This window comes from Emys orbicularis, chromosome 15 (genome assembly GCF_028017835.1).
Source record: "Emys orbicularis isolate rEmyOrb1 chromosome 15, rEmyOrb1.hap1, whole genome shotgun sequence".
In the NCBI taxonomy this organism is placed as follows: Eukaryota; Metazoa; Chordata; order Testudines; family Emydidae; genus Emys; species Emys orbicularis.
In genome coordinates, this window is record NC_088697.1 from 6,373,635 (window position 1) to 6,396,152 (window position 22,518).

Consider the following 22,518-nt stretch of genomic DNA (forward strand, 5'->3'; position numbering starts at 1 on the left):
ACTTTCATGGAACTTTGTGACTTGCTTTCCCCTGCCCTGAAGCGCCAGAATACCAGGATGAGAGCAGCCCTCACAGTTGAGAAGCGAGTGGCGATAGCCCTGTGGAAGCTTGCAACGCCAGACAGCTACCGGTCAGTCGGGAATCAATTTGGAGTGGGCAAATCTACTGTGGGGGCTGCTGTGATCCAAGTTGCCAGGGCAATGAGAGACCTGGTGATATCAAGGGTAGTGACTCTGGGAAACGTGCAGGACATAGTGGATGGCTTTGCTGCAATGGGATTCCCAAACTGTGGTGGGGCGATAGACGGAACCCATATCTTGGCACCGGCGCACCAAGCCACCGAGTACATAAACCGCAAGGGGTACTTTTCAATGCTGCTGCAAGCCCTGGTGGATCACAAGGGACGTGGGCTGGCTTAAGTCGACTTAACGCAGCTAAAGTCGACCTAAACTCGTAGTGTAGACCAGGCCTTAGGGGTAGGAGCGGGTTGGCCCTTACGCTGCTTATGGTTGACCACCTCAACCACTAGCAAGTTGGGAGTGGGGTGAGTATAGATACTCATGCCCTTTGGCGGGCACAAAATACTTCCATTATGCCCTCTTAGAGATGGGGCAAGGAATCTGGGGTCTGCCACAGGGCATTTGAGATCTTTGCCACCCCTTCCTGGAGGGAGAGCCACCCTGGCCAGTGCTGTAGCCAAAAGGACATTGAAGAGGGAGTCCGAGGGTTCCTCCACCTCCTCAGCTTGAAGGTTGAGGCTTGAGGCCACTTTTCAACAGTTCCTGGTGGGCTTTGGTGTCCTCCTGCGGGACAGGAGGAGGAGAAGCCATGATGGGGATGTAGTGCTCTGCATCCCCACTGGTGCTGCAGGTCCCACCACTCGATCCCCTTCTAAGTGTGGGGCTGGGGAGGAGCGCTCTGCTGACCCCTTTCTGGGGGGGCTGAGAGAGGGAAGCTGATGCTCTTTCTGAGGCTCCAGCCACTGAGCGAGCCACCACCGTGGGCTGCGTCGGGGCCCACAGGTACCATGGCGCTGGCCAGGAAGCCTGGTGCCACAGCAGCTGTGGCACCGTCGGAGCGGGCTGCCCCACCTGGCTCACTGACTGTTGACTTTGAAGGGAGGCTGGGTTGGCATATGATCTAACGCTATCCCGGGATGGGGACAAGTGGCAGTGTCGCGAGTGGTGCCGAGATCGAGATCCCGGCATGGAGGAGCGGGAGTACTGTCTGTAGCAGCTGCTCCGTGAATGGCTCCAATGGGCAGATCCGCAATGTCAGGGTGCTGGCAACCTATGCCTGGGTCTGTGGGAGCAGTGCTGTGGTGGGGTGGGACGAAGAGCAGGATGAAGACCAGGAGCAGTGTTGACATCCGTACTGCAAAGAGCTACGATAGCTTCTCGGAGTTAGTGACCTCCAGTGCCGTCTGTCCCGGTCCCGGTGGGGCACGCTCTGATCGCAAGGTCTGCATTCCCTCGAGGCGGAGCAGTGCCTGGAACCCCTGCTGGTTGGCACCGAGCCACACAATCTGGTGGGGGTCTATGGGGACCGGTGCGGGCTGCACGTGGGACTGTCATTGTGTGGCTAACGGTGTCAGGAACCTTCCCTCGACTGTGAGCGGTACCATCCGGGTGGCAACTGTGGAGATCCGAGCGCTGGCTTGCCTCTGGACCGGGGAGCTGCTGGCTTCGGTACAACCAGTACCAGCAGAGACATAACATCTTGAGCCATCTGCAGGGTCTCCGGCATGGATGGCTCCCGAATGTGGCCACTGGTGTCCAGGGAGGTCAGCTTGGAGTGGGCCAGGCTACTCCGCTCGACTTGAGTCAGAGGCAGTGAGGCTGATGGGGATCGAGAGATTCCCAACGCAGTTCGAGTCCCTCCCCCAGCCTTGCCCCAGTGCCTAGGTGGGGAAGACCTCTTCTTCACCTGTTGAGAGTTCCCCGTAATGGGGAGCAGTGATGACTGGTGGAGGGCACCGCTGCGTCGCCGCGCACTGATGCCGCGGTGCTCGGTGCCGACTCGGAGTGGTGCAGCGGTAACAGGGTCAGGGCCGACTCCATCAAAATGGCTCGGAGCCATATGTCCCGCTCCGTCTTGGTCCAAGGCTTAAAGGATCTGGAAATTTTGCAGCGGTCGTTGAGGTGGTTTTCCCCCAGAGTAAACAGTCTGCGTGCGGATCACTCATGGGCATAACCCCTTTTACAAGTGTTGCATGACTTAAAGCCCGGGGCATGCCCTGACCCGGGCGCACTTAACTATCCTAACTATACTACTACTACTTTTTTTTGTAACTACAGGTACTAAGTAACAACGAACTGAACGAAGTCCAAAGAGGGAAAGCTGCAGCAGAGCTGTTCTGAAGCACCTTTGCTAGTGGCAAGAAGAAACTGAGGATGGGGGGGGAGCATGCAGCGCCCCTTATATCGTTTCATGGTGATGCCACTCCAGGGGTCACAAGGGGCGCTCCCCTACGGGTACTGCTAAGAGAAAAACTTCCAGCACCGGTGCACGTGGTGAGCACACACACACACCGATTGTGGAATGCACATGAGCAATCACTCAAAGAAGAATATTTAATATTATAAATAAATGAGTCTAAACCCGAGCTTCCTGTTTTGAAACTGGTTTTCCCAACTAAGTTCTCAATTCTCTTCCATAAAGGCCTGCAGGATGCCTGCCCACCCCAGCAGAAGAGGCAAGGAGAAAGCCCCTCAGTGCCGCTCTTAATTGCAGGTGGATTGTTCAGTGGCAGGGGGAGTTGGTTTATTTGCTGCTCAGAAAGCTTCCAGGAAAGGTGTCTGGGCACCAGAGCTACCTGCTTCTTCTAGCACACCCCTGGCTCCTTCCCTGCCCCAGTCACTGCTGGTCTTACATTCACTTAGCCACAAGCCTTTCACAGCCTTCTCTGACACACTGCCAAGAGTCCTGTCTCATAATCTAGAGATCCTGAGTTTGAGCTTCAGAGAGGGCAGATAGTTGGCTCCCTGCTTCCGTTTTTTCTAAAGGAAATCCCAGAGAAAAGAAACTGGAGAAAACTGATTTCTGGACACCCTCCCACCCATCTAACACACACACAGTCTTTTCTAAGACATTAACTCTTCCTTCTCTTTTATGACTCTTTCCTGCAGCTGGAAGTACCAGTTCCTGGAGACCCTTCCCACAGAGAACACGACCACAGTGCAATGACAAAGCTGGGGGCTGCCAGGTTGTCGTGGGCGAGTAGTTAAGGGGATGCACTAAAAATCTAACAGAATCATCCCCCTCCTTTCCAACCCGAAGCAGCTTTGAATCTTGACAACTGTGATGCTTCGATTCCCCTGCCTCAGCATCCTCAACCTCCACTGAAGGCCAATGTAGTGTCATTAGATACCTGTTCATATTTCAGACCCCAGCTGGTGCAGCATCCCTGCCCAGCAACACACCATCTGCCCCAGGTGAACCAGCTGGTGGGCTGCATCCACAGGCAGACAGCTTATGCCGCTCCCCTCAGAGCAGCAGCCGCAGCTGTTGGCAGCTAATCCCCACCTAAGACTTGGGGGAAGGAGCTGGGGATCACTTGTTATTTTTTCCATACATCGAGTCTCACTGTGTTTGAACACATTTCTCTCTAAAACTGATTTAAATTTAGAGCCCCTCCCCCCATTTCTGCTTTGCATGTGCCTTATTCCTGTACATAAAACATAAGAACAGCCAGAATGGGTCAGACCAATGGTCCATCTAGCCCAGTATCCTGTCTTCAAACAGTGGTCAATACCAGGTGCATCAGAGTGAATGAACAGAACACGTAATCATCAAGTGATCCATCCCGTCGCCCATTCCCAGCGTCTGTACAAATGTGAACATAAAGAAACATGTTGTGACCACTTGCAGCTACTTAGAATCATGGAATATTAGGGTCAGAAGAAACTTCAGGAGGTCATCTAGTCCAACCCCCTGCTCAAAGCCAACTAAATTTTTCCAGCCAGGGCTTTGTCAAGCCACGCCTTAAAAACCGCTAAGGATGGAGATTCCACCACCACCCTAGGTAACCCATTCCAGTGCTTCACCACCCTCCTAGTGAAATAATTTTTCCTATTATCCAACCTAGATCTCCCCCAATGAAATTTGAGACCATTGCTCTTGGTTCTGTCATTTGCCACCACTGAGAACAGCCTAGGTCCATCCTCTTTGGAACCCCCTTTCAGGTAGTTGAGGGCTACTATCAAATCCCCCCTCACTCTTCTCTTCTGCAGACTAAAGTCCAGTTCCCTCAGCCTCTCCTTGTAAGTCATGTGCCCCAGTCCCCTAATCATTTTCATTGCTGTCTGCAGGACTCTCTCTAATTTGTCCACATCCTTTCTGTAGTGGGGAGCCCAAAACTGGATGCAGTACTCCAGATGTGGCCTCACCAGTGCAAAATAGAGGGGAATAATCACTGCTCTTGATCTGCTGGCAACTCTCCTATTAATGCAGCCCAATAGGCCATTAGCCTTCTTGGCAACAAAGGCACATTGTTGACTCATATCCTGCTTCTTGTCCACTGTAACCCCGAGGTCCTTTTCTGTAGAACTGCTGCTTAGCCAGTCGGTCCCCAGCCTGTAGCAGTGCATGGGATTCTTCCATCCATCTTCTCCTTCTTGAACTTCCTCAGATTTCTTTTGGCCCAATCCTCCCATTTGTCTAGATCACTCTGGACCCAATCCCTAGCCTCCAGCACTTGGATTCTTGACATGCTTTCACAGAGGGAAGAGCACATGTTTCATGATTTCATAGGGCAGACTTTAAGGGCTGTTGTGATCAGGGAACTATGATATAGGGTGCTTTCCCTGTGTGGATTTGACAGGTGGATCAGCAGAGATGCACATTGTGACCCTTCTCAGGCTGCTGAGGGCTGTGAGTCTCCTTGTTGCCACCTGTAACTAGGAAGAGGGACTTCTGCATTTGGCAGCTAGATGTTAGTGACCAAACTCACCAGCCGGTCAGGCACTCAAGCACCCTCCTCGGAGCTACAGCAGCCCTGCCAGTTCCCAATAGAGGCACGTAACCCCTGAGTTCCTTCAATGTGTCCCCCACTGGAGTCCAGCCCCGACCACCAGATACTCAGAGAAATCCCAGATCCTTTCTTCCCAAAGCAATGGTATATCCCAGGTTACCAGTTTTACTGTAGACCACTGCTACTGTATCACACACAGCACTTGTGTACAGTTATTGAACAAACAGAAATTTATTTAACAAGGGATAGAGATTTAAACAGAAACAAATGTGACTGATGGAAACCAACTGTTACCAATAAAACAAAATCAGAAAACGCAACTTACACTTTTGAATAGTTACCTTTTCTACCTATGTAGGTTCTCACCTCACACTTCAGTCTATTGCAGTGATTGCTAGTCCCTAGGAGCCAGGGCCTTGCCTTTCCTGAAGCACCACTGGTTATTAGAGATCTCCTTCGTGAATGTTCCCAGACTGTTTTTCTCCAGAGTGTTCTTTTCTCTTTATACACAGAAAGGACGATGTCCTCATTGTCCTATTGTCCTTTTCACTTCCACAGGATTTCCATGTCTATAGTTTGTCTTTGATGGTTTTCTATTGGCTTTTCTGGGTTGGTGCAAAGGTTGATAATGGAGCAATACATCACATAACTGGTTAGCAAGAGATAGGTGACAATTCCCTCCCACTTGAATGGGCCAGCCACACCAAGACCTATGACTGGGGTGACTCACTTTCATGACAATACCGTATCTACATAATTTTCCATGTACTTACATTACTCCTGCAATATGAATCGTACACACCTCACAGTGATTAGAAGTAACAATAATTTACAAGCTTTCAGTAGAGATCTCAGTGCTATGCTTCCTGGATAAATATCATAAAATCAGTGTATTAGCTGTGGCGAGTTTGTCAGGACTGAGACAGGAGTTGCTTGTGAATAACAGTGACCCCTTTTCTAATTGGCACCAATGAGCTTTTGTCACACATGCACTGAGCTATACTGAGCTATACAGTCACACCCTGATATAACAGAAAGGCAAGCACAAAAAATAGAGAATGGAATAATAAGATACTTAAATGACAATGGTTGGAACTCTCCTTTTCCTGGATATTGATGGTTGACAATTGCAGCTTTCCTACCTGCTGAACACATCCTGTGACAGATGTCACGCCTTTCCTTTGCAAATTAGAGAAGTGGGGAACTCAGTAACCATTACAATCTAAGTGGGTAAAAAGTTATACAACTTGTCACCTCGAGTAGTTTTTCTTTTAATAGAAATTGATTTTGAAGCTAAGCAAAATAAGTTCTATTTGAAATACAAAAATTTAAATCTATATTTGCCAATATTCTTATTTGAATATAAGCCAAAGTGGAACCAGACTGTTGGCACTAAACATTAAAAAGGTTGCAGAGCAGTTTTTAAACTAGGAGATGGGGGAAAGCCGACTGCTGCAGAGGAGCATGTGGATCGGACAGAGACTTGTATGTCTACACTACGAGAGTAGTTCGATTTTAGTTAAATCGAATATGTGGAATCGATATTACAAAGTCGACCGTGTGTGTCCACACTAAGGACAGTAATTTGACTTTGTCAGTCCACACTAACGGGGCAAGCGTCGACATTGGAAGCGGTGCACTGTGGGCAGCTATCCCACAGTTCCCGCAGTCCCCGCTGCCCATTGGAATTCTGGGTCGAGCCGCCATTGCCTTCTGGGTTAAAAAAATTTGTCGAGGGTGCTTCTGGGTAACTGTCCTCATCCGTCCGTCACTACCGCCCTCCCTCCCTCCCTGAAAGCGCCGGCGGGAAATCAGTTTGCGCACTTTTCTGTTCAGTGACAGCACGGACGCCACAGCACTGCGAGCATGGATCCCGCTGCGACCATCGCTGCAGTTGTGGCCGTTGTCAACGCATTGCAGCTCATCATCGACCTTTCCCAGAGGCAGATAGAGAGAAATGAGGCGAGGAGGCTACGGCAGCGGGGTGAGGACCTGAACTCCGAGAGTAGCACACGCCTGTCTGAAACCACGACACCCAGTGCCGAGGACATCACGGTGGCAATGGGTCTTGTGGATACTGTGGAACGGCGATTCTGGGCCCGTGAAACAAGCACGGACTGGTGGGACCGCATAGTGCTTCAGGTCTGGGATGAATCCCAGTGGCTGCGAAACTTTCGCATGCGGAAGGGGACTTTCCTTGAACTTTGTGAGTTGCTGTCCCCTGCCCTGAAGCGCAATGACACCCGGATGCGAGCAGCCCTGACTGTCCAGAAGCGAGTGGCCATAGCCCTCTGGAAGCTTGCAACGCCGGACAGCTACCGGTCAGTCGCGAACCACTTTGGCGTGGGCAAATCTACCGTGGGGGTTGTTGTCATGCAAGTAGCCAAGGCAATCGTGAAGGTACTGCTGTCAAAGGTAGTGACCCTGGGAAACGCGCAGGCCATCATAGATGGCTTCGCCACGATGGGATTCCCAAACTGCGGTGGGGCTATAGATGGGACTCACATCCCTATCCTGGGACCGGACCACCAGGCCAGCCAGTACATCAACCGAAAGGGATACTTTTCGATGGTGCTGCAAGCACTGGTGGACCATAAGGGACGTTTTACTAACATCAACGTTGGATGGCCGGGCAAGGTTCATGACGCTCGCGTGTTCAGGAACTCTGGTCTGTTTAGACGGCTGCAGGAAGGTATTTACTTCCCGGACCACAAAATAACTCTTGGGGATGTGGAGATGCCTACAGTGATCCTCGGGGACCCAGCATACCCGCTAATGCCCTGGCTCATGAAGCCCTATACTGGCGCCCTGGACACAGAAAAAGAACTGTTCAACTACCGGCTGAGCAAGTGCAGAATGGTGGTGGAGTGTGCTTTTGGCCGTCTCAAGGGGAGATGGAGAAGCTTACTGACTCGCTGTGATCTCAGCGAAACCAATATCCCCATTGTTATTGCAGCTTGCTGTGTGCTCCACAATCTGTGTGAGAGCAAGGGGGAGACCTTTATGGCGGGGTGGGAGGTTGAGGCAAATCGCCTGGCTGCTGATTACTCCCAGCCAGACAGCCGGGAGATTAGAAGAGCCCAGCGGGACGCACTGTGCATCCGGGAGGCTTTGAAAGACAGTTTCCAGACTGAGCAGGGTCACCAGTGAATTTTAAGATTGTGGACACAGAAGCTGAACTTGCCACCGTTTCTTTACCCAGTTACCATTGACTATCCTCTCCAGTTACATACCCCCTTCACCCCCTTCCCAAAAAATAAAATCTGTTCTGTTTTGTTAATGAACACCATTGTCTTTATTACTGTTTTCGCGGGAATGTTTTAAACCTGGGACGCAGACTGTGGCGGGGTGCGGGTTTAGGGTTGTGATGCAAATGATGCTTCTAAACTCCAGGAATGACAGGTTCCGCAGTGGTGGACTGGTTGTTCCAACAGAGCCTGCCAGCCCTCCTGGGCAGGACAGCGTGTATGTGTCAGCTATGTGACTGTCTGGCAGGGGGAGGAGGGTTACAGCTCCCCTGCTGCGCGGCTCTGTGATGCATTTGATCTGTAACTGCCCTCCCCCGCCACAAAGTCACAGAGCAACCCCCCCCCCAGAACATGAAAACCACCTCCCAGATTGACCAGGGTCACTAGTCACTGCACTGGGTATGTGTCCTGATGCTGGACCTTACCCCGCCTCTGTACCCTGGTAAAGGTGACTGTCCTGTCCAATTACCAAGCCCCTTCCCCTCCTTCAGACAGACTGTCCTCCAAAAGAAAATCATGGAAACAGTAATTAACAGAAACGAATATTTTATTATGAACCACACAGGAAACTTGGGGGTTGAAACTTGCACGGGGGCTTCTGTGAGGTGTGTAGGAAAGGACTTTTGAAATTTTGGGGAATGAGAGCCTTCTAGTGCTAGAGCAGTCTGCAGGGGTTGACTGAAAGTTTTAACGGCCCTTCCGCCCCTCCTTCTTTGTACTTTGGGTGAGGGGGGTGTGGGACTTGGTGGCGGGGGAGGGCGGTTAGAGATAGACTGCAGCGGGGCTCTGTCCTCCTGCCTCCGGTCTTGCAGAACATCCACAAGGTGCCGGAGTGTGTCCGTTTGCTCCCTCATTAGTCCAAGCAGCTTTTCAGTAGCCTGCTGGTCCTCCTGACGCCACCTCTCCTCCCGTTCCATGACTGCTCGGTGCATTTGTGACAAGTTCTCCCTCCACTGTGTCTGCTGGGCTGCCTGGGCTCGGGAGCAGCTCATTAGTTCTGAGAACATGTCCTCCCGCGTCTTCTTCTTCCTCCTCCTAATCTGCGCTAGCCTCTGGGAGTGTGCTGACAGGCTGGGTTGGGAGACAGTCGCAGATGTGTCTGTGTGAATGGGAAAAATGGAGTGAATTCCTGAGACAGATAAATGAAGTTGTGTACAAAGAACCTAGTCTTTCTCTGTGAACAAGACCATGCACTGCACCTCTCACATGCGCACTCAGGACAAGGTCGAATTTTCGGCCCTCGCCTTCAGTGCCTGGGGTCTTGCAGTGGTCTTGCAGTTATCTGAGAAGCGTGGCAGGACACCTGAACTTCTGTAGCATGCAATCATGGTAAGCCGTAGACTTCTGGCTGCTTAACACTGTACTAGTAGCACTGGCCTCCTTTCACATTGAAAGCAATGCCAGTCTCTGCTGCCAGCAATCAGGACAGCATGAACTATGCCCCTGTCCCACCCCCTCGCGGCTGTCCCAGGGAAAGATCCCTGTATGCTGCCCCTCTCCCTCCACCGCGTGGCTGTAAAGCAGTCCCAATACTAACATTCCCCTCCCTAATTCAAAGCAGGGCATCATGAGCGACATCACCCTGCTGAGGATCTCGGAGTCCCAGAGGGAAAGGATGCTTCGAGAAAGCCTTCAGAAACCAGGGCCGTTTGCCGCCATGCTCTGCAGGGCAATGATACCAGAGTACCTGATGGTGTCATGGCGCGGAAACGTGTCCTACCACGGAGGGCCCAATAAGATCGCCCTACCCAGGAACCTGATGAACAGGGTGGAAATGTACCTTCATGAGACCTACGAGGAGTTCTCCTATGAGGATTTCGCCTCTATCCCCGGCCATATTGACCGGATTTTCGCGTAGGTGCACTGGGACTAAAGAGTGGAGCGTCTTGGGCAGCAGAATCATGACTTACCGGACATTGTAAAAAAAATTTTAAATACTTGGGACTAAATTGTGAAGAGCCTAAGGCAGACAAATCATGAAAAACCCTTTCTTACTATTGTAAATATTCCAGTTTTTTTGCAGATTATTGTTTACATGTTTAAGCACTTTAGGAAAAAGCCATTGTTAATATTATAAATATTTCAGTTCTTGTAAAAATAAATGTTTAGATATTTAAAGCACTTACTGCTTGATCCTTCCCCTGATTCTGTCTCCGGGGTAAGGGATGGGGACGGTTGGTAGGGGATCTCGGTAAGGGTGATGAAGAGCTCCTGGCTGTCGGGGAAATCAGCGGTGCCAGCACTGTCGACTGCCTCGTCCTCCTCATCTCCTTCTTCATCTTCCCCGTCCGCTAACATGTCCGACGAGGAACCTGCCGCGGACAATATCCCATCCTCAGAGTCCACGGTCAGTGGTGGGGTAGTGGTGGCGGCCGCACCTAGGATGGAATGCAGTGCCTCGTAGAAACGGGATGTGTGGGGATGGGATCCGGAGCGTCCGTTTGCCTCTTTGGTTTTTTGGTAGCCTTGTCTCAGCTCCTTGATTTTCACGCGGCACTGCGTTGCATCCCGGCTGTATCCTCTCTCTGCCATGGCTTTAGAGATCTTCTCGTAGATCTTTGCATTCCGTCTTTTGGAGCGCAGCTCTGAAAGCACGGACTCATCGCCCCACACAGCGATAAGATCCAAGACTTCCCTATCAGTCCATGCTGGGGCCCTCCTTCTATTAGATTGCACGGCCATCTCTGCTGGAGAGCTCTGCATCGTTGCCAGTGCTGCTGAGCTCACCACGATGTCCAAACAGGAACTGAGAATCAAACTGCCCAGACAGGAAAAGGAATTCAAATTTTCCCGGGGCTTTTCCTGTGTGGCTGGTCAGAGCATCCGAGCTCGGACTGCTGTCCAGAGCGTCAACAGAGTGGTGCACTTTGGGATAGCTCCCGGAGCTATTACCGTCGATTTCCATCCACACCTAGCCTAATTCGATATGGCCATTTCGAATTTAGCGCTACTCCTCTCGTTGAGGAGGAGTATAGAAGTCGAATTTAAGAGAGCTCTATGTCGAACTAAATAGCTTCGTGGTGTGGACGGGTGCAGGGTTAATTCGATGTAACGGCGCTAAATTCGACATAAAAGCCTAGTGTAGACCAGGCCTTAGGGGAGAGTCTCTTGATAGAGAATCTCCAGGTTCTAGTCAGGAGCAGAGGATGGAAGAGGATAATGTAAGGGCCAGAACAGATGATAAACATTAACATAAAAAAGAATCTGACACATCAGAAAAGGGCAGACAAATAAACAGTGATAAGTTTTTAAAGTACTTGTACACAAATGCTAGAAGTCTAAATAATAAGATGGGTGAACTAGAGTGCCTTGTGACAAAGGAGGATATTGATATAATAGGCATCACAGAAACCTGGTGGAGTGAGGACAGTCAATGGGACACAATCATTCCAGGGTACAAAACATATCGGAAGGACAGAACAGGTCTTGGGGGGGGGGGCGGAGTGGCACTATATGTGAAAGAAAATGTAGAATCAAATGAAGTAAAAATCTTAAGTGAATCCACATGTTCCATAGCGTCTCTATGGATAGAAATTTCATGCTCTAATAAGAATATAACATTAGGGATCTATTATCGACCACCTGACCAGGACAGTGATAGTGATGATGAAATGCTAAGGGAAATTAGAGAGGCTATCAAAATTAAGAACTCAATAATAGTGGGAGATTTCAATTATCCCCATATTGACTGGGAACATTTCACTTCAGGACGAAATGCAGATAAAATTTCTCGATACTTTAAATGACTGCTTCATGGAGCAGCTGGTATGGGAAACCACAAGGGCAGAGGCAACTCTAGATTTAGTCCTGAGTGGAGCGCAGGAGCTGGTCCAAGAGGTAACTATAACAGGACCGCTTGGAAATAGTGACCACAATACAATAGCATTCAACATCCCTGTGGTGGGAAGAACATCTCAACAGCCCAACACTGTGGCATTTAATTTCAAAAGGGGGAACTATGCAAAAATGAGGGGGTTAGTTAAACAGAAGTTAAAAGGTACAGTGACTAAAGTGAAATCCCTGCAAGCTGCATGGGCGCTTTTTAAAGACACCACAATAGAGGCCCAACTTCAATGTATACCCCAAATTAAGAAACACAGTAAAAGAACTAAAAAAGAGCCACCGTGGCTTAACAACCATGTAAAAGAAGCAGTGAGAGATAAAAAGAGTTCCTTTAAAAAGTGGAAGTCAAATCCTAGTGAGGCAAATAGAAAGGAGCATAAACACTGCCAAATTAAGTGCAAGAATGTAATAAGAAAAGCCAAAGAGGAGTTTGAAGAACGGCTAGCCAAAAACTCCAAAGGTAATAACAAAATGTTTTTTAAGTACATCAGAAGCAGGAAGCCTGCTAAACAACCAGTGGGGCCCCTGGATGATAGAGATAGAAAAGGAGCGCTTACAGACGATAAAGTCATTGCGGAGAAACTAAATGGATTCTTTGCTTCAGTCTTCATGGTTGAGGATGTTAGGGAGATTCCCCAACCTGAGCCGGCTTTTGGAGGTGACAAATCTGAGGAACTGTCACAGATTGAAGTATCACTAGAGGAGGTTTTGGAATTAATTGACAAAATTAACATTAACAAGTCACCGGGACCAGATGGCATTCACCCAAGAGTTCTGAAAGAACTAAAATGTGAAGTTGCAGAACTATTAACTAAGGTTTGTAACCTGTCCTTTAAATCGGCTTCTGTACCCAATGACTGGAAGTTAGCTAATGTAACGCCAATATTTAAAAAGGGCTCTAGAGGTGATCCCGGCAATTACAGACCGGTAAGTCTAACGTCAGTACTGGGCAAATTAGTCGAAACAATCGTTAAGAATAAAATTGTCAGACACATAAAAAAACATAAACTGTTGAGCAATAGTCAACATGGTTTCTGTAAAGGGAAATCGTGTCTTACCAATCTATTAGAGTTCTTTGAAGGGGTCAACAAACATGTGGACAAGGGGAACTCAGTGGACATAGTGTACTTAGATTTCCAGAAAGCCTTTGACAAGGTCCCTCACCAAAGGCTCTTACGTAAATTAAGCTGTCACGGGATAAAAGGGAAGGTCCTTTCATGGATTGAGAACTGGTTAAAAGACAGGGAACAAAGGGTAGGAATTAATGGTAAATTCTCAGAATGGAGAGGGGTAACTAGTCGTGTTCCCCAAGGGTTAGTCCTCGGACCAATCCTATTCAACTTATTCATAAATGATCTGGAGAAAGGGGTAAACAGTGAGGTAGCAAAGTTTGCAGATGATACTAAACTGCTCAAGATAGTTAACACCAAAGCAGACTGTGAAGAACTTCAAAAAGATCTCACAAAACTAAGTGATCGGGTAACAAAATGGCAAATGAAATTTAATGTGGATAAATGTAAAGTAATGCACATTGGAAAAAATAACCCCAACTATACATACAATATGATGGGGGCTAATTTAGCTACAACAAGTCAGGAAAAAGATCTTGGAGTCATCGTGGATAGTTCTCTGAAGATGTCCACGCAGTGTGCAGAGGCGGTCAAAAAAGCAAACAGGATGTTAGGAATCATTAAAAAGGGGATAGAGAATAAGACTGAGAATATATTATTGCCTTTATATAAATCGATGGTACGCCCACATCTCGAATACTGCGTACAGATGTGGTCTCCTCATCTAAAAAAAGATATACTGGCACTAGAAAAGGTTCAGAAAAGGGCAACTAAAATGATTAGGGGTTTGGAACGGGTCCCACATGAGGAGAGATTAAAGAGGCTAGGACTCTTCAGCTTGGAAAAGAGGAGACTAAGGGGGGATATGATAGAGGTCTATAAAATCATGAGTGATGTTGAGAAAGTGGATAAGGAAAAGTTATTTACCTATTCCCATAATACAAGAACTAGGGGTCACCAAATGAAATTAATAGGCAGCAGGTTTAAAACAAATACAAGGAAGTTCTTCTTCACGCAGCGCACAGTCAACTTGTGAAACTCCTTACCTGAGGAGGTTGTGAAGGCTAGGACTATAACAGCATTTAAAAGAGAACTGGATAAATTCATGGTGGTTAAGTCCATTAATGGCTATTAGCCAGGATGGGTAAGGAATGGTGTCCCTAGACTCTGTTTGTCAGAGGGTGGAGATGAATGGCAGGAGAGAGATCACTTGATCATTGCCTGTTAGGTTCACTCCCTCTGGGGCACCTGGCATTGGCCACTGTTGGCAGACAGGATACTGGGCTGGATGGACCTTTGGTCTGACCCGGTATGGCCATTCTTATGTTCTTATTCACTCTTTCTCACACACATTCTCCCACCCCAATCTTTGGAGTGAGGTTTTCTACCAGAACTCCTTACACTACCGGGGGTAAATTAAATCAAATTAACTTTTCAAGCTTAGCCATCATTTCCTGTACAACTAACAAAACAAAAAACAAGACAACTCTCAGTTTTCCAAAATAATTCTGATCACACAATTAGTCTCTTACTCTTTAACCAATAACTTCACCTATAATTTCATTTTCATTGGAAACAACACCATATTCAAAGATCACAAATTCTTGTCATGTGTTAGTTTTGTTTTAATCCCCACTGCCAACAACTGAACCTTGGCTCAAGTTGTGGTTTGTCCCAAGGTAGGTCCCAACCACTTCTGTGAGTTCATATATTTCTGGTTCTTCTGCCATGTGTGTTGGTGGAAGGGGTCTTCTACGTGGGAATGTTTGCATCATGAGGAAAAATACCTCTCTTCTCACACTTTTTAATCTTTCATAGTAGGAGGAGGTAGAGGAGAAGTGATGTAAATGCATAAAACACAAGATAAAACTGTCAGGTCTACACTAAAGACATTTATCGGTAAAAGTTTATTGCGCAGGGGTGTGAAAAATCCACAACACTGAGCAATGTAGTTACACAGCACTAACCCCCTCTGTAGATGCCGCTACATCAGCAGGAGAACTTCTCCTGCCAACATAGCCACCATTTGCGGGACCTGGAGTAATAAAGTCCGACGGGAGAGATCTCTACCATTGGCTTGGAGCATCTGTAATAGCAGCGTTACAGCAGTACAGTTACCAACATAAGCTTAATTGTGCAGCCATAGCGTCAGACACAGAACCATGGAATCAGGACTCAACATGCGAGTATCCGGAAGTCTGAAACTGGAACCTGACACATTCATTCCCTCATTGGTTACCATCATTTCTACAGCCTGAAAGTCCTTGTTACTCAATCAGGCAGCCAGTATGGGATCCATGGGGAAGGAACGTCCTCTGAAGCACTCTCTCTTTGGATCCAAACAGTGAAGGATGATTGTTCTCAGACTAATCCTGGTATCCTCTGGAACTGTAATCAGTGACACTGCTCTAGGAAGTGGAGTTGTACAAACAACTTTCCTTGGGTCATAGGTCACCATAGCTTCCTTTACTGGAGTGGAAACGAAGAACTGAGTGTGTACTCTTTCAATCCCAGTTCTTTCCAAATCCTTGGCCTTGGTTAGGGTAAATTTACAGTTCTCTGAAGTAGAATCCTTTACAAAAGATCTTCAAATCTCAGCAGTGTTAGTGAGGAATGGCTTCCCAAAACATGCCCAGTTTTTTTAAATTTGGTGGCACAGTTCCAGTCAAGGGACTGGATAGAGGCCTGGAACAGAATCCCTGTTACAAGTTACAAGAGCTGGAGTTTCTATTTAAAAATAGCGATTTATCTGCAGCTATTAGATTTCCAACACTGATTTAATTTTATACACATTTTTACCAACTACAAAGGATAAATTCAACAAAAACCCCACTTCTATTTCCTCAACATCTGCGTCTTGAAGGGCAGCATCTCCCATACCATAGGATAAGCTAGGAGAGAACTTCTGTAGGGCCTAGGTTACAAATGCTTTGGGAACCAAATACATGGACATTTTGCCAAGTTCAAAACCACTTACACTGGAATTCTTTCCCCAGATCATCAGAGACAATATTGACTTCAACAATTGAACTACACTGTGATCATATGCACTTCCTTCAGTTAGTTGGGGTTCTGCTGTTGTTCACCATTTCCGAGTGGAGATTTTAAATCACCGCTGTTTCTTTGTTAGCATGTCCAGTAAATTGGAAAGTTCTCTCCTGTTGACAGAACTGCACTTGAACTTTCTCCATGTCATCATGGAGGGATGGGGGGAAAATCAAAGCTGAAGTGAAAAATGATGACCTTAGCAAATGGTTATTTCTCCTAACTTCTCCAATAAATCTGAGCTACATCCTATCAAACTGAACTAATATCCAATTGGGTGACCAAAGAGCCTTCAGGAAAGATAGAAACCCACATCACAGAGAGATAGAATACATGACAATGAAAGTGTGGAGTGAAACTCCAGAGCAGTTTATATCTGATTATTCAGAATCAGGGCAAGAGATTTCTCCTTATCACTTTCTCCTCTGATCCATTCTAACCAGCTTCACTGACACCTGTCTCAATAGTCATTTAGGCTATTTACAAAATTTTTAGTATCCTAGCATCCCAGTAATGGGGGACAGAACAGCCACCTTGCCAGAAGTGGCTTTACCAATAGACAGAACCTGGGATTTAAACTCCAAATGATCACACTGTGTTTGGGATCCATTTGAATTCCCCTTCCAGGCCTGTGATACTTTCATCTCCAGTTATAGGGACTCTGGTATAGGATTAAAGAAGTCAAAGCATCATCTCCAAGCACAGACAATGAAGAAAATTACATGACACTTTGAGAAGTGGATGGATAGAATGTGATGAAGATTAACTCTGCATAGCTCAGAAAAAAGGTAACAGTTCTGCAGCGATGGGGAAGGAAGGAATCTCTGAGTCATCCTGTCTCCTTCCAGTGTCACAGAGGCTGAAATGATACTTTTTCCCCCCTGCCCTGCTCCTCTTCATTTAAATGTAATTTGAAAAGGTACCAATATAACTGCTCTTCAGCACAACCTAGAGCAACGTGAGAACAACTGGCAATGATACAATCTGTATCGTTGGTTACTCTAACAATAACTTTGTAATAGGAGGAATGGTATAAATGTGATGCGCCCTGGCTCCTGATAGGAAGGGCACACTCAAATTACTCATGGGACAATGGAGTTGATAGAAAGGACAAATGGGCCCACTTCAAAACTGGGTGAACTGCAAAAGAAAAAATGGGCCACTCATCTGGACAAGCTGAGGGATAAGGCTGCTGCAAATTGTTCAAACAGTGTTAAAAGTTACTATGTGGGAATCAGAAAAAGTATTAAAGAAAAAACGGTATTGATAGCCCTAGAGGTTTTTATGGTGTTGATCTCCCTTGCAGATTCTCTGGTGGCTAACATGGGCTGAGTGCTAAGAGAAGGTATTCCCACACTCACTACTTTCATAGGTTCTCTCACCTGTGTGGATTTTCTTATGGTGAAAAAGGCGTGATCTTTGAGTGAAGGTTTTCCCGCACTCACTGCATTCGTAGGGCCTCGCCTCTGTGTGGATTCTCTGATGCCTAATAATGTATGACCTGTGAGTGAAGTTTTCCCCACACTCACTGCATTCATAGGACCTCTCCCCTGTGTGGATTCTCTCATGTTGAGAAAGGGCTGCTCTTTGAGTGAAGCATTTTCCACACTCACGGCATTCATAGGGCCTCTCCCCTGTGTGGATTCTCTGATGTTCAGAAAGGGCTGAACTGCTAGTGAACAGTCCATCACAGGGACCATTTGAAGCTCATATCTATGACAGCCTGTCACCATGACTCAGATGAGAACTGAAGTTGTTTCTAGTACAAAGGACTGAGTTATAAAAAGAGATGAGGAAAATGCTTGAGACTCTCTCTCTCCCCTTTCCCTCTGCTCATGACAACTCCTGAAGAACCGAACTTGGGCGGCAGGGGCGGGATAGGGGGGAGTCCTGGCTGAAAGGAAAGCCAGCCTGTCTCAGCATATGTGAGAGAAACATTAGCTTTGAATCCATTTTAGCTTGTTAACTTAGACATTAGTTTGTGTTTTACCTTGCATTTCTTTTGTAAAAAATTCTATGCCTCATTACCCGTAGTCACTTAAAATCTTTTTTTCAGGAAGTTAACAATCTTGTTTTATTGTTTTATTGAACCAGTGTGTTTGGATTTGTCACGGAGTTTGGGGGAGACAAGACGCTTCACCCCTGGCTTCCTGCGATTCACCATGACTGTCAGCCAGACAGTAGAACAGAAAGTTTATTAGACGACAGGAACACAGTCAAAACCAGAGCTTGTAGGAATAAACAGGACCCCTTAGTCAGGTCCTTCTGGGGGTCCAGGGGAGGCTAGGAGGTCTGTCTGCCCTCGCCTCCATTCTCCCAGCCAGCTCCAAAATGGAAAGTCTCCAGCCCCTCCTCTCCCTTTGTCTCTTTCCCGGTCCAGGAGGTCACCTGATCTCCAACCCCCATGACGTTATTGACATAATCTGGGACCATATAGAACATGGTTGCAACCAAGGTCCTGAAGTGGCACCCAAATATTGTATAAAGGGGGTCAAATGAGGTGTCTAAGACAAGGTTATGGTTTACTAGTTATGATTATGCTGTCTATATGTGTGTATCAATTTTGTAGTTGAAGTTATGAATATTGGCTCTGTACTGTCTATATTTCAAACTTATGTTATGCTTCTGGGAAATGTCCCAGACAAGTTGGTGTTAGCTCTGCCTGGCCTGCTTGATGGCCCATTAAGGACCATCAGCTATACAATTGCCCCATGGAGAGAAGGCAGATACGCCTTGTAACTCAGCAAAGTATGCAGGGACTTGCCCATGTGACTCCAGACTCCATTTTGCTGTAATTTTCCACAGTAAGAACAAAGAGGTGTTCTTACACCTGGAAAAGACTATAAAAGGGCCGATGCCTCATCTCTATTTGGTCTTCAATCCTGCTTCATACCTCTGGAGGAACGTTGCTACAAACTGAAGCTCTGAACAAAGGACTGATGACCCATCCCAGCTGGGGATGTATTCCAGAGACTTGATTTGAACCTGCAGTTTATTCTATCTCTGCTGCAAGCCTGTACCAAGAACTTTGCCATTACTGTATGTAACTGATTCCATTTAACCAATTCTAACTCTTATCTATATCTTTTTCCTTTTATGAATAAACCTTTAGATTTTAGATTCTAAAGGATTGGCAACAGCGTGATTTGTGGGTAAGATCTGATTTGTATATTGGTCTGGGGCTTGGTCCTATGGGATCAGGAGAACCTTTTTTCTTTTATTGGGTATTGGTTTTCATAACCATTTGTCCCCATAACGAGTGGCACTCGTGGTGATACTGGGAAACTGGAGTGGCTAAGGGAGTTGCTTGTAAGACTTGTGGTTAGCCAGTGGGGTGAGACCAAAGTCCTCTTAGTCTGGCTGGTTTGGTTTGCCTTAGAGGTGGAAAAACCCTAGCCTAGGGCTGTAACTGCCCTGTTTTAAGCAATTAGTCCTGAATTGGCACTCTCAGTTGGGTCCCGCCAGAACTGCATCGTTACACCCCCCTGCTGGGTTCTCATGTTACATGCTCAGGTATCTTCCCTCAAGGAAAGTCTCCCATCCCCAATGCAGACAGTCCAAGTAAAACTTCCCTACAATCTTCCCAGGTCAATGCTCCTCACTCCCTGCTACGTCACCAGCACCGACCCAGTGTTCAAAGAAAACATTAAGAACATTCCCACTTTGTCACAGGATTAAAGTGTGTTGGAAACTCCATTTGGGATAACAAGGCTGGTGCATGTCATATTCCACTGATGAAATGACACACTTCATATGAGCTTGCAATGTTCACTAGTGTGCTGGACAGTGCAAGATGCACATTTCTGGAGGAAGTCTGGGACAAAAGCATTTAATGGGGTTCTCCTGTGGGGTACTGTAATTTGTGAGTCACTGTCTAGCAGCACTCAATACTGTGTAGCTGGGAGCGCGTTACATGCTGGAGACTGTGTGTTAACTGCCCAGGAGTGGCTGTTCTCACAGTAAAGCAGTGTAAAAGGCACCCCAGCTTGGGGAACTGAGGGGACACAGCTGTTCAACAGTCCAGATTGTACTGTGATTAATGTCACAGACACTCAATTTCAAAGAGTCTCCTAAAACACAGAGAAAGTAAATCCATGTCCCAGAATTAGAAGACTCCAGACAGAGGGCAAGTCTCCCTGGCACTGCTTCTTGCTGACAGAGAGGTCCAGGGACAATGAGAGTGTCCTGGGGAAGCTGGGAACAGTAAGCACGGGCTGGTGGGGTTCAGTGGAGAAAGGGAACAGGAAGGGCAGGGATATTCCTGAATGCAGGATCTCAGCAGTGCTAGATGTCAGGATAGCACATATTGCAGCCCATTGGAAAACATAATCCCAACTATACATATTAAATGATGGGGTCTAAATTAGCTGTTTCTACTCAAGAGGGATCTTGGACTCACTATGGATAGTTCTCTGAAAACATCCACTCAATGTGCAGCAGCAGTCAAAAAGCGAACAGAATGTTGGGAATCATTAAGAAAGGGATAGATAATAAGACAGAAAATATCATATTGCCCTTGATGAAATGGTACCCCCACATCTTGAATACTGCATGCAGATGTGGTCGCCCCATCTGAAAAAAGATTGGAATTGGAAGAGGTTCAGAAAAGGGCAAAAAAAAAAAAAAAAAAGATTAGGGGTATGGAACAGCTTCCGTATAAGGAGAGATTAAAAAGACTGGGACTTTTCAGCTCGGAAAAGAGATGAAGGGGGAAATGAGAGAGGTCTATAAAATCGTGACTGGTGTGGAGAAAGTAAATAAGGAAATGTTATTTACTCCTTCTCATAACACAAGGACTGGGAATCACCCAATGAAATTAACAGACAGCAGGTTTAAAACAAACAAACAAACAAAAGGAAGTATTTCTTCACACAACACACAGTCAACGTGTGGAATGGGCGACAGGGGATGGATCACTTGATGATTACCTGTTCTGTTCATTCCCTCTGGGGCACCTGGCATTGGCCACTGTCGGAAGACAGGATACTGGGCTAGATGGAACTTTGGTCTGACCCCGTATGACCGTTCTTATCTACTAGGGAAACTAATGAGTTCAGTGTAAGGGGAGGGAGTAGGAAAATATCTGGGTGTGGAGAAACTGGGAAATGAGAAGCAATAATTCAGGAGCAACGGACTCTTAATTAGTCTGGAAAAGCAGAATGTGAAAAATAAGAATCGGGGTCATGTGACTTTGGCAATGAGGGACTCAAAAATCCAAGGAGCCTGCAGGAAAGCGAGATTGTGACTATTACACATGGGGATGGGGGAACAAGACTCTCCAGGTCTCAAGAAGTGTCACTACCAACCTAGGCCATTTTCACATACTGGGGGGCAATCCAGAGCAGTGAGGAGTTGTGTCATCTGTAATCCTGGGTGAGATTCAATGTTCTGCTGCTGGAGCTCCCTCAGAGGCAGATTTACAGTAACACACAGGTCCCCTGGCATGGGGCCCCCCAATGACAGGAGGCCCCAGTGCCGGGCAGCTGGGGCTCCTGCTGCAGGCGCCACATCCACTGGGAGCCAAGATCCCCCCTCCCCCACCTGTGTCGAGTTCCCTCCCTCCCCCTCCCTCCCAGCGCGTCCCCCTCTGCCAAACAGTGCCGGTGCTCAGGTCACTCTGGGACGGAGGGGGAGGAGCGGGACTGCAGCACGCTAGGAGGAAGAGGCAGAGAAGAGGTGGGGATGGGGCCTTGTGGAAGGGGGTGGAATTAGGGCAGAGCCCCTGCACTCCCCTATCACATACCCCCCAGGCCCCTGCCCTAACTCCTGCACCCCCCCAAATCCCCACCCCCTCCCTGAGCACTAAACAGGAGCTCCTCACACACCCCCAGCCCTGACTCCTGCACCCCCTCACATGCCCCCAGCCTCCTGCCCACCCTGACTCCTGCACCCCCCACATTCCCACCTGCACCCCTCGCACCAAATGGGAGCTGCCCCAGGTAAGCACTCCACACCCCAACCCTGGGCCCGTTCCCACACCCTAATTCCTGGCCAGACACTGCACCCCAACCCCCAGCCTGCTCCTGCACCCTAACTGCCTCCCAGACCCTGCACACCCAGCCCTGAGGCCCTTCCCACACCCTAAATCCTGGCCAGACCCCACACCCCAACTTTTTTTTTTTAAATAAAGGGGTCTTATCCAAAGCACTTTACAATAGTTAGCTAACGGTACAAACAATATTTGGAAAGATCGTTAAGTGATCCGCCGAGACCCTCAGCGATTTTCAAGTGGTCTCTGGAAAAATAAGTTAGACTACAAAAACAATCAAGGTACCGCACTGTATTTTCATTTACTTCCTATTACTTATAGGAGGAGGATGAAGGGGGAAAAAGAATGAA

The 22,518-nt window shown here is 47.5% G+C and overlaps 1 protein-coding gene and 1 pseudogene across 1 annotated transcript in view; one reads left to right on the forward strand and one right to left on the reverse strand.

Moving 5' to 3' along the window:
- LOC135889520 (zinc finger protein 184-like) overlaps positions 1-22,518 on the forward strand; it is a 129,835-nt pseudogene that overhangs the window by 56,223 nt on the left and 51,094 nt on the right.
- The window catches only part of LOC135889456 (zinc finger protein 501-like), a 106,151-nt gene that overhangs the window by 42,997 nt on the left and 40,636 nt on the right, over positions 1-22,518 (reverse strand). The window contains exon 3 of the mRNA XM_065417326.1: positions 17,709-17,843. Within this exon, the coding sequence (XP_065273398.1) occupies positions 17,709-17,843 (135 nt within the window). The remainder of the gene's footprint in view (positions 1-17,708; positions 17,844-22,518) is intronic.